This window comes from Taudactylus pleione, unplaced genomic scaffold (genome assembly GCF_031769625.1).
Source record: "Taudactylus pleione unplaced genomic scaffold, aTauple2 ptg001314l, whole genome shotgun sequence".
Lineage (NCBI taxonomy): Eukaryota > Metazoa > Chordata > Amphibia > Anura > Myobatrachidae > Taudactylus > Taudactylus pleione.
The window spans coordinates 4,150,993-4,163,009 of NW_028285714.1; the positions used below are offsets into that span (position 1 = coordinate 4,150,993).

The following is a 12,017-nucleotide window of genomic DNA, read 5'->3' on the forward strand; positions in this document are numbered from 1 at the left end:
AGTTTTTTTTCTGAACTCAATAAAGGATTGGTAAGGAAGCAGCAAGGAGTCAACTTGAGTGATAGTAGTGCTCTGAAAAAACCGATGTGGAGGAATTGTAGCTGGTAAGCAATTCTGATGGTCCTGAATTCCCCAAGATAGGATTTGGGGTTTACTCCAAGTGATGGTTTGATCATGCAAGTATAGCTAGAGATAACCAAAAATAATTGGATTTTCAGACCTCTGGAAGTACAAAGAAGTATAATAACTTCCTATGGAGAGCACCAACCTGCATGTTCAATCTCTAGGTCCAAATATTCCCAGCAGCAGTAGGATTTTTTTTTCTGTCTACTCGAATTATACAGAGAGTAGACTGCAAAGGCATGGTAAAGAAACACTTTTTTAACAATCTTGGCTGTAATAAAGTACTCATTTGTCCAGAAACCACGAAGGCCATAAGTGACTCTGAAGATTTGTTCAGCAATAAGGATCATTAATTTGCAAACTGTGACAAGGCATCTTTCTTCATGTGTAGAATTGAACCTAATCTGACCAACCTTGATAAATTAGGATTTTTTGGTTTACTGAATACTTGGGACATTTGGCAAGGTGTCCAGGCTCCAAACAATACAGGCAGAGCCTGTTCTGGAACCTCCTTTCTCACTCCTCAGATGAGAGACATGATATCTCAGTTTGTATGATCTCTTCAGAGGTTTCAAGAAGAACAGAGAACTGGGAGGGCCCACCTGTAGTGGAAACAACTGATATGTTCCCTTTTCTTGAGCTTTTTTCCTATGGTGAAGATCCATTTTAATGCAGTGAGATAAAAATGTATCTAAGGGTGACTGCAGCTCCATGGATGCTAGTTAATTTTTAACTGGTTCAGATAATCCCTGCCAGAATGTTGCAAAAAGGGCCTTATTATTCCAATGGAGCACAGAAGCGAGAGTCCTGAAACGTACAGCATATTGCCCATGGATGGCTGAAAATGGCAGAGACTGCAGATGTCATTCATCCGAGCTCCTCAAAAACCTTTTTAAAGATATCAAAAAGTTTGCACTATTGTGCACCATAGATTGGTTTCTTTCCCACAAGGGAGAGGCCCAGACCAAGGCCTGTCCTGGCAACATAGAAATTATATAAACCACCTTTATTCTTTCCATCAGTAAATTATCAGCCTGTGTTTCAAATTGTATTGCAAATTGGTTCAAAAAAGACCCAACAACTTTTGGGGTCACCATAAAACTTCAGGGGATTAGGCATTTGAAGCGAACAAAAGACTCCTGGTTCATGAACCGGAGATGCAGCAGCTGGCACAATCTATGCCTGAATAGGCTGAATATACTCAACTTGTTGCACAAGGGTCTGTATGATTTGGACCTGGTCATGCCCTTTTCTTTTTATTGTTAGGCAGGCGTTGAAGGAGTTCCTTTGGAGAAGGGTTACCAGTGGCATCCATGTTGGGCCAGAGTATACTGTATTGCTGGAATAGTGCAGATGCTGACCATACAAATAGAATTTGCATGGACCCAGAACAGAGGTGTGAAGTCTAACGTATCAGTAGCCTTCACCAGCGACCCTCACAAAGGGTTTTGGACTTTGTTACACCCGATACCTCTGACTTGGTTCCTATGTATGAGACTCGTGTACACTGGAGTCAGGTAATGTGATAAGTTGTCATGAGGCATTCTGAAAATCCATGTGTGCAGGTAAGAAATTTAAATTGTAAGCTCCAATGGGAAGTGAAAGATTACTTCTTACATACATTGCAGCCTAATATGATAATGCTATATTAACAATTAAAAACGATTGCTTGGTGTTTGTACATAAGGTTTAACATTTAATTTTTCAAATGGTTCAGGTCTTCTTACTTCTAAACTGTATAACCCTAAATAATAACTACAGAACCACAAAAAAATATTTTTTCTCCCAAATGTTCTAAAGTTACAAATGTCTGTTGCATAAACCTAAGCAATGGCTGACAAAATGACGAACAGCTTTTAAGCACAAAATTGAAAAGGATAATTGATTGAATTAGTATGGTCATTTCAGAGGATTATGCTACAGTATTTATGTTTACAGTATTTATGTTATGTTCAAATTAATCAGATGCAGATTTCAATAGTAATATTATGAAATGAATTTTTTATTGTTTTTATATTTGTATTTGCTGCATAATCAGGTCATATATTATGTTTCACTTATTTACATTATTTAGTGCAATAAAATGTTCAGGTAAATCTACTGTGTTGCAGTAGCAGATAAAAAATTATATGATCAATGTTGCCCCACACTGCAAACATTTATTCTTTAAATCAGCAGTTCATTTTGTGTTTATAATAGTTATTTCTAGTATTTTCTAATTCAGTTATAACTATGTTCCTAAAAGGCCTCTTCATGTGAAATGTTTGTGAATGTGAAACTTTCATATGTCTCAGCATAGACCATAAAAAACACGATCAGATTCTGAAATTGTAAAGTCAAAAACTGATGCTACAGTATTTGTCTCTAGATCTGTTCTTGTCATCACATTCTTTCTAGTAGGTTTAGCAAATACTGTACCTGAATATTTAGCTCATAAACCTCTTTCTTGAGTTCATTTGGACTTTTAATGACTGTAATAGCACCAGTAACATTGTTTATCTCAAAAGCTCCGTCACTTCCTGTCATTAATGGGAGAAAATACGGTTACAGTAGGCTGAAAATGAGCATGCAAAGTAAATCTAAAGTATTTTCTGAAATCATATTGTATAAAATAGAATGCCAAGTTCCATAAAATACACAATGTGGTTCAGTACATTAAAACTTAATGACGTCTGGAGATGTATCAAGCTTTCTAAAGAGTGGAGAAGAGGACGAGTGAAAAAGTTACCCATACCAACCAATCAGCTTTTATACAGTATATCAGTTATACATTCTATAAAAAGGGATATTCTGGACTCTGACCTTGTCACCTGTCACTTTGTTTTAATGGCCGTGCTATTAGCACTGGGAAACATCCCTGGCTAAAGCGGTGCTTGGTTGCTTTCGATCCAGACCCCAGCTCAGTATTACTACAGGAGGAGGATTATACTGGTAGCTGGACCAGCATATCTCCCACCCCCGGAGTCTGACTGACAGCTGGGAACACTCTCCTGGCATTCAACACCTCACTGCCTATGGTCTCCATGAACAGCGGTGAGCTGCCAGTGGGGTCTATACTACTGAAATCCACCAAGCAGCATTTCCACCAGGTGCTTTCACAGCTTGTGATTATGAGTCGGTGGGTCAAGTACCCTCTAAATACTACAATTATGCAGATTGGATTTTATTTATGGATTATTTATTTTTACCACATTGATATATATTTTATAAGAGGTGAGTTTGTATATGCTGTTAACTATCATCTTTACCTGAGTGGACTGCAGTATGTTTGAGGTCTGCAACTAATTCTACTATTGACAATACTACAATCCACAGGATGCCAATAAGTTCATTATAAGTATATTATTATGCAATTTTAAGCACTAAATGACATTGGTCGGTCAAACCATCACCATCTGCAGTGGTGACTGAGAGCTACTGAGTCCTATTTTATATCTATATTCATAAATATTGTATTTTCTGTTATATCATGCTTATTTTCCACTTTTGGTGTTTGTTTATACATTCTTGTACTTTACAAAGTAACAAACTGTGGGCCTGATTCAGAGCCGGACGCTATTTGCAAATGGTTGTTCAGAAAAAGGGGCCGGCTATTTAAATTGAGCGCTCACTCTTTGCAGTCTGTTGACGCCTCTATGTCTGAGTGAGCGAACGAACGAAACATACGCTCGCTATTTTGTAAAGATGCCCCCTGGCCGTTCGCATCATACGTCATCTCCGCTATTTATTAGATTAATTGAGTACATCGAAAGGCGTCTGAACTGCTTGCAGTGCTTGTGGTAGGTTTTACTTCCCGCAATCACTGCGAGCAGTTCAGGCTAAAAGACAACCAAGTGACGTGATCAATGACACTCCCTTACTAATTATGCACTCCCATTAAACGCCCGTTTTGACCGTTTGGAACGCCTGCGTTTGGATCTCCACTCCCCATTTTCAAGCACCTTCTCCTGTTACCACCCACAAACGCCTCATTCTGTCACTCAAATTAGCAGCCCCTCGCTGTTTTGCGAGTGCACGATTTCGGACCGCAATGACTGGTTGGCGCATGCGCATTACGACCCATACGTATGCGCAGATGTGCAAACATCGCTCGGAGCGAACGAGCGGCTGCTTACGAGCGTCTCTGAATCAGGCCCTGTGCTCCCTATATGTATGGGTGGGAGGTTGGAGGATGGAAATTGAGGGGTAGGATTTGTGGGAGGGAGGGTTAGGTTTAAAATGGATAAAAACCGATGGGTGGGAAAAATTATCATGCTGCCTAATAACTTGTGACTCTACTGGGTTGTCTGGGAAGGTAATCGATAAAATAATGTATTGTGTATAGGCGCACTGACACCAATCTCCCTCTAGTGGTATCTGATGTAAAAAATAAAGATTGAAATAAGCCAATTATAATGTGCATTGTGGATGCAATCTAAAGTGGATAGTCATCCATTTAAAAAAAATGAAGCTAGAAATATAACAGCAATATAAAAGTAGCACTCAGTATTAGTACCAAAAATTTCACATATAGTAATGACAACTATAGTGATCAACCTTGCATCTATTAATGCTGGGCTTTGCACCCGGCTAAAATTGGCAGATTATATAGAAAGTTCAGTACTCTAGTCAATCCTCCTTAGCCAAAGTACATGACAGATGGCATTATGAAGTAAAAATGAGGAATGTCCAGCATAGGTAAGTAGAGATGAGTGGTTCGGATTTCTTGGAATCCGAACACACCCGAACATATGGAATCTGAGTAGATCCGAGTGGCAGCTCGGATCTTCCCATCTGACTCAGATTTCACTTCGAGGCAAAACGTCCTCGCTGCATCAGATTGTTGCAAGTTTTGGATTCTATATAAGGCAACACGGACGGGACTCAGCACAATTTCATTGTTAAGCATGCTGATGTATGCTGTGCTTAACTCTGCTATATAAGCTGTGTTGTGTTAGTAATATATATATATATATATATATATATATATATATGGGAGGGCATGCTGCTGTGCTGTACTCTGCTGTATAGGCTGTGTCCAGACTCCAGACTCACAAGTCACAAGTGGCTCTGCTGCTTAGTCAATGTGTAGTGTCAAAAATAAAACAAAAATATCCTGCACAGGACAGTGACTATTATGGCATTCAGGATGATAGAAATTAAATCAAAGCAAAATAAATCCAAAATCAACTGTAAACCAATAAGACTAAAAAATAGTTGCATTTACTCATGTTGGTAGTGCTCCCCTGGTTTAGCAACAGTACATATGCATACTCAGAAGAAATTTTTGTTGCAAAACAAGAGAAAGTATAATTGCAACAAAAAAACAGGAAGAACCCTTAGTGGAGGCACCAGGGGCAGAACTATGGGAGACAATGGAGGCGCCTACCGCCGGGCTCCAGGTCTGAAGGGGCACATCCTCCATTGTCCACAACATATTCACCCACTTAGGGCTGTAGTTATGTACCCAGAGTGTACCCTCACGGCCGGCAAATACATGGTACCTCTTCCCAGCACCTGAGAAGCCACCATACACTAGTGGAGAGCTCCATGTCAGACCCTCAGCTGCTGCCTTCGTCTATCTATAGCATGTCTGCATACGAATTGTTAAATGACAGTGTCAGCGGCTGTGATAGGGGGGGCACCAAATTATAACTTGCCTCCGGGCATCTGGGATGAATTTACGCCACTGGGAGGCACAGCTTAGTATTGTTCTCAAGTGAAAGGCTTGCATGAGAAATTGAGAAATTGATATTATTTAAACATTAACTTTCAATAAATATTGTTTAAAATAAGAAGAGAAAAGGCAAAACACCATTCTTTCCTACAGTATGTGTAGGAATAGGTAACTTAAATTGTAGGTTATAAGAATTTCTTCATGGTTTAAGCGGGGTGCAGATATTAGAACAAAACTGTCAGTGTTAGTGAGATGAAATTAAGTGTTTGGACAGAATTTACATTTGTGTCATATAGGTTTTAATAACTTAAACTCAATTTTCTGACTATATTTCCTGCACAGTTTTTATAAGCTTACGCAGACAGAGTGGTTATCTATGGAGCAAGATGTGGCAGTTGATTGACCATCAGTCTTTATATACATAAATAATACGGCTGTATTAGAACCTATTCCTAGTGCGGTGTCCTAATTTCAGGATAATACAATTAGCCAGAAATCTTTTATAAGTAACATACTTGTTGCTCCTATCTGGTAACCCTTCATAAAACAGTATAGCAGACAGATTATTTTGTGCAGTATAAGGCTATTCATGTGTTAAAAATCAGCACAATCCATAAATAGTCAAATGTTTATATATCCAATAAGAACAAAAATTATATAAATACGTGGTATTCTTATATCCTCCTGAAACAAATCATTCATAAACAGTATTTGAATATATATATATATATATATATATATATATATATATATATATATATATATAGCTGATCCCAAATCCTAATATGGAATAATTTCTGCAGGATTTTTTTATGCATCAAATGGAGATACATGGTATGGGTACATAGTGTTTTCTTGTACACCTGTAAACAGAAACAGCTAATCTCAATCAGAAAATGTCAGTCTGTGCTAAATTGGATCTTTTAATCATTTAGCTGTATTGTAACACATTTATAAACAGTGAGACAGACGTATCTGTACCCACAAGCATGTATAAGTGTCCCATAGATAAGTAAGCATAGTTGTAGCTTAACAGAGACAAAACCCTATCATGCCTGTGTGCTAATTAGCAGTGAACAGGCACTGTTAACAAATAGAAGGAAGAGAAGTCACTTCTGCTGTCCTTATAGCAGTTAACCAGCATGGACCCTGTTGCTCTCAAGCATTGTAGGGTGCCGCTATCGAACCGAATAAGAGAGTGACTAATGAGAAAGTGGAAAGGAAATGCCTGTATGTGTAATGGATGTGCTAAGTCAGCATGGTCTGTCCTGGATGCACATTTCACCCATAAAACAGGGCTTGTTCACCATTTGTAGCCTCGCCCACCTCCTCACTGATCCTGTGTTAAGTTCTATATGCGGATTAATTGTATGCTGTGAATTGTAGGTAGACTCGCAATTTAGCCAATCGGGGCCGGAGTCATGGACTATAGGTAAAACAGTTTAATCAGTGTTATGGCCAATCAAATGCTTTGCTATCAATATGTGGCTTATATATTCACCAGTCCTTTCCTCCCCAATAGTGACCGATCATGGACTAAGGCTGACAAAAAGGATTTAAGGTAGAAGTTAGCAGTGGTGGCTCCAGAGGTGAGGCTGCAGCAAAGTTCAAATAGGGGAGCCACAACAACTGCCATTTCAAAATCTGCCAAACATAGATGGCTGTGACTCACTGGCAGTTGGTGTGGCTCCCCTCTTTGAATTTTGGACTACGCTGCTGCCCCACACCTGGAGCCACCCTGGAAGTTAGCCAGCACTCATATTTAATTAAATATATCAGCTATATTAGCAACGAATAGAAAGAACAATGGCCCTCATTCAGAGCCGTACGCTCTGAGCAGAGCGCACGCTCTGAATGAGGGCCGGGCTCCATGAAAATGGAGCGTCCTCCTGGATGCTCGTATAGCTGTGGGTCACCACCCACAGGCTATACGAGCGTGCATTGTGATGGCCGCGATGGTCGCGACCATCGTGACCATCGAAATTGCGAGCCGGAGCCTGCGGTTGAGGTATTCAACCGCAAGCTCCGGAGTGATTTTGGCTCTATCAGAGCCAAAATCACTCCCACTGACATCACTAGTGATGTCAGTGGGCCGGCTACTGACGGGAGGCGTTCCCGTGGGAACGCCCCCGTCAGGGAGGCACGCCCCCGACACGCCCACCAAAGGGGGCGTGCTGTCAATCAACATTGACAGCACGCCCCCTTTGATCGGACACAACGAGCGAAGGACTTTCCTTCGCTCGTCGCGTCTGGCGCATGCGCACGACGGAGCTCCCTCCGTCGTGCGCATGCTCAGTCCATAACATCGACCCACTTGCGAGCGGACAGCCGCTCGCGAGTGGGTCTGAATCAGGCCCAATGTTTGTGGACAAAACTACCAACACAAACCAGTAATGGCTGATGTTGTATGGGATAAAACATAAACTGAATATAAATAAAAATATATACAATTAAAAAAGCCTATATACACAAAATGTACAAAGAAATACCCAAAATGTATGTATTGTGGAGTGGTAAAGCAAAATAGAGTACTGGAAAGTATTGGAATGAGAGTTTTATATATATCCCTACCAAGAGGTGTACAAATAATGGCAGTAATAAAAGGGTATGCCTATTCTTGTAGAGTAATGCTATATAATGTAGATGTATCATAAATAAATAAAATATCTTGGCTTTGCATAGATTCCTTATTTTAGCAATAACCAGTATCTCCCTATGCTTTTTTCCAGATCACAGGGATACTATTGATAATACAATGAAACAATAAAAAATAAGCAAAAATATAAGAATAATAATTCAGTAATAAAGGGTAATATCTAAGAATGGAAAAAGTGATGAAAAAATGTGTAGTGTGAGAAATCATACCTGAAAGTGTTATATAAAAACTGTTAGATGTTATAATGAGTAATACTTAGTAGGTGTATAATGTGTAAAGTAACAATCAATAAAAATGTGGAAATAACGTATAGTGTAGAACCATTGTTCATAGGAGTGGGTGAAGGGTATGAACATCGCAATACATCAAACGATGTGATAAGCAAGTAAATATATACAAACAATCTAGTAGTGCTGGTATTACTAATATTGTGTGGTTGGAGAATGTGATTAAGGATTGTATGGAGAATACATGTGGGGAGGTGTAGAAGGTGTGGAGATGTGTAATGAAAGAAAAATTAGTGTGTAAGTTTGAAAAAACTGAAAAATATGTGAGCACTATCAAAACAAAGCAAGGTGATAAAAAGGTCAATAAACTCCGGCAGTACTGGGGAAAATTGTTTGGTGCATTACTACTGTATCCTGATCAAAATGTGAGGGGAGAAGGAAAATATAGGAGAATAGAAAAGATAATGAAAGAAAGTTAGGGGAAAAATATGAATCAAAGCAGTAGGGATTAAATCCAGGGAGACATATTAAGTGGAAATATAGACTCCAAAGTTGATGAATTCATTGCGGCCATAGGGAGACAAAGTTCCCAGTTTGAAATTCCAAAGACTCTCCTTCTTGAGCAGTTCCATAGTGATGTCTCCCCCTCTTATCCCAAGCTGTAACCTCTCTAAGCCAAAAATCTTCAGGTCCCTATATGAGTTTTTTTGTGGTAGAAATAAAAGTATTTAGGAACAGTGGTTATTTGTTTGTTCCTCTGAGAGATCAGAGGCTGCATTCCTTATAGAACCTATGTGTTTACAAGTTGTAGGAAAGATTTCCGCACAGGATTTTTGGTAGTAGTAATAATAAGAAGTGTTTTATATAGTGAACCAATAGTACATGAAAAAATAGTAAATTATTGAAAATATAATACAATTGCAAATGTTGCTAGAGAGCAGAACAAAAAAAGTGATTCCTTAGTGGGGGCACTCTTATGATAAATCACATATTAATTAAAACATAACTTTTAATAATTTCAATTTAAGATTTAATTGCAACATTGATCCTATTTTTAAAGTATAATAAATCACAAATCTAACATTAACCGAAGATTGCCATAAGAACCAACAACTGTTGAGTCTGGACATTGAGGACCTCATTCAGAGGCAGTTGGAGGATGCAAGCGGTCGCTCAGAAACTGGGCGGCTGCTTGCATCCTGACCGCCCACCTCTGTTTCGGTCGTTAGGCTGTGGGTTTACACCCACAGCTCTAACGACTGCTAGGGTGATGGTCGCGATGGTCCTTGACCATCACAACCATAGGGGCTTATGACGAGACCCTAGGGTAGGGTCTCACTTGTCGTAAGCCCCGGAGAGCTTCTGGCTCTGTCAGAGCCGGAAGCTCACCACTGACATCACTAGTGATGTCAGTGGGGCCTCCCCCAAATGGTAGGCGTTCCCATGGGAACGCCTCCATTTGGGCTACCACCCCCCGGCCCGCCTTCCAAACGGGGCAAGCTGTCAATCAACATCGACAGCTCGCCCCCTTTGGAAAAAGACCCGCTACAACCAGCGCTGTCGGTCATAGCAGGTCTCATGCATGCGCACGAGGGAGCTGGCTCGTACGGCCGCCTCTGAATAAGGTCCTGATTCCCTTTACACCAGCATTAACCATCATGAAGGGATCAACGCAGTGAAATATTTCTTCTCAAAGGAAATGTTTGGTCCTTTTCATGACTTCATCATTGAGCTGCTGGAGTTTGTACTCGTCAATAATGACTTCACTTTTGACGACAAGTACTACATACAAGTTAGAGGAACTGCGATGGGTGCAACGTGTGCACCATAATATGCTAACCTCTATCTTGGATGGTGGGAGACGGAAACAGTCTTCAATTAAATCAATGAAGAACTCTCACAAAATATCATTATGTGGTACAGATACATAGATGATATATTTCTGATCTGGAAAGGAGATGAAAAAAGCCTTTCCCATTTCATATCATGACTTAATGATAATAATCACAATCTAAAACTGACATACAGTATGAAGCCAGCCATCTTCAAATCTCATTCATTGATCTTCTGATATATAAGGAACAAAACAATAGGATTGGTACTAAGATTTTCAGGAAAACAACTGCAACCAACAGCTTGCTGCATAGGAACAGCTCACACTTTCCTTCCACCATTTCAAATATCCTCAAGGGGGAATTTCTCCAAATAAAGAGAAACTGCTCGGACCAACAATAATGGTATGTGCAAGGAATTAACAGGAAGATTAAAAAATCAGGGTTATAGTATGAGGTCTATAAAAAAGGCAAGAACATCCCTTGAGATGGTTAAAAAGGAGTCCCTGATATATTGGGAAAATAAACCAGAAAACAAAGAAATAGACAAGAAAATCAGATTTGTGGGCAATTTTTGCCACAAATGGAGAGAGATCCAAGCTATCATTCACAAACATTGGTCAACCCTATTAGTAGATCCTGATTTAGATAAGACTCTCAATAACACAGTTTCCATGAGCTGGAGGCGCTCGCCATATCTCTGGGATGCATTGGTCCAAAGTCACTTTCAAAGGAACCCTCAGAAACTACATCTGATAACAGGCACATACCCCTGTTGTACATGAAAGCATGTAAATACATCCTTAATCAGGACAAGGTCATTGACAAATTTGGCAACATTATACCAGTACAGCAATTTATCAATTGCAAAGCAATTAATGTAGTTTACTGCATAACTTGCTCTTGTAATGTCAAATATGTTGGCATGACAACCCGCATGCTTAAACAAAGAGCACTGGAACATCCAGGATCCATCCGCTATGCAGCTAATGATTTACAGAAAATGAAACAACTTACAACTGTGCAAGACATTTTCATACAAAACACAAAAATACTTATTAGGACCTCAGAATATTTAGTCTGGAACTAATCCATCTGGGTGTCAGGGGAGAAGACATCACCAAGGAATTCTTGAAAAAGGAAAGTGCATAGACATTTAAACTTGGTGCACTTGCACCAGGAGGCCTCAATGAGCATATCAATTATTTTTTTTTTTTATAACAGGTTTACATCCATACTCCCATCAACATTTCCACTCTCGATGATCCAACTTTTTGTATGCATCCTCTATGTTCTTTACTTTTAGTGATTATCCACACATCACAAGTATTCAATGTGATTTTTATGATATATTTTCTGCCACATACCATTCTATTGTCTATCATTTTTTACATTAAATCACAATTCACATTATTTCCACTTACATATTTTCACCCTATTCTACATTCCATACACTTTACATATAACAATCTTACATATCTTCATGCATTGTTATTATTATGTCTACATGCTTTGTAATAATC

General features: G+C 39.4%; 1 protein-coding gene across 1 annotated transcript in view; it reads right to left on the reverse strand.

Annotated features, from left to right (window-relative positions):
• CDHR1 (cadherin related family member 1) overlaps positions 1-12,017 on the reverse strand; it is a 205,878-nt gene that overhangs the window by 94,646 nt on the left and 99,215 nt on the right. The window contains exon 10 of the mRNA XM_088463117.1: positions 2,542-2,642. Within this exon, the coding sequence (XP_088319243.1) occupies positions 2,542-2,642 (101 nt within the window). The remainder of the gene's footprint in view (positions 1-2,541; positions 2,643-12,017) is intronic.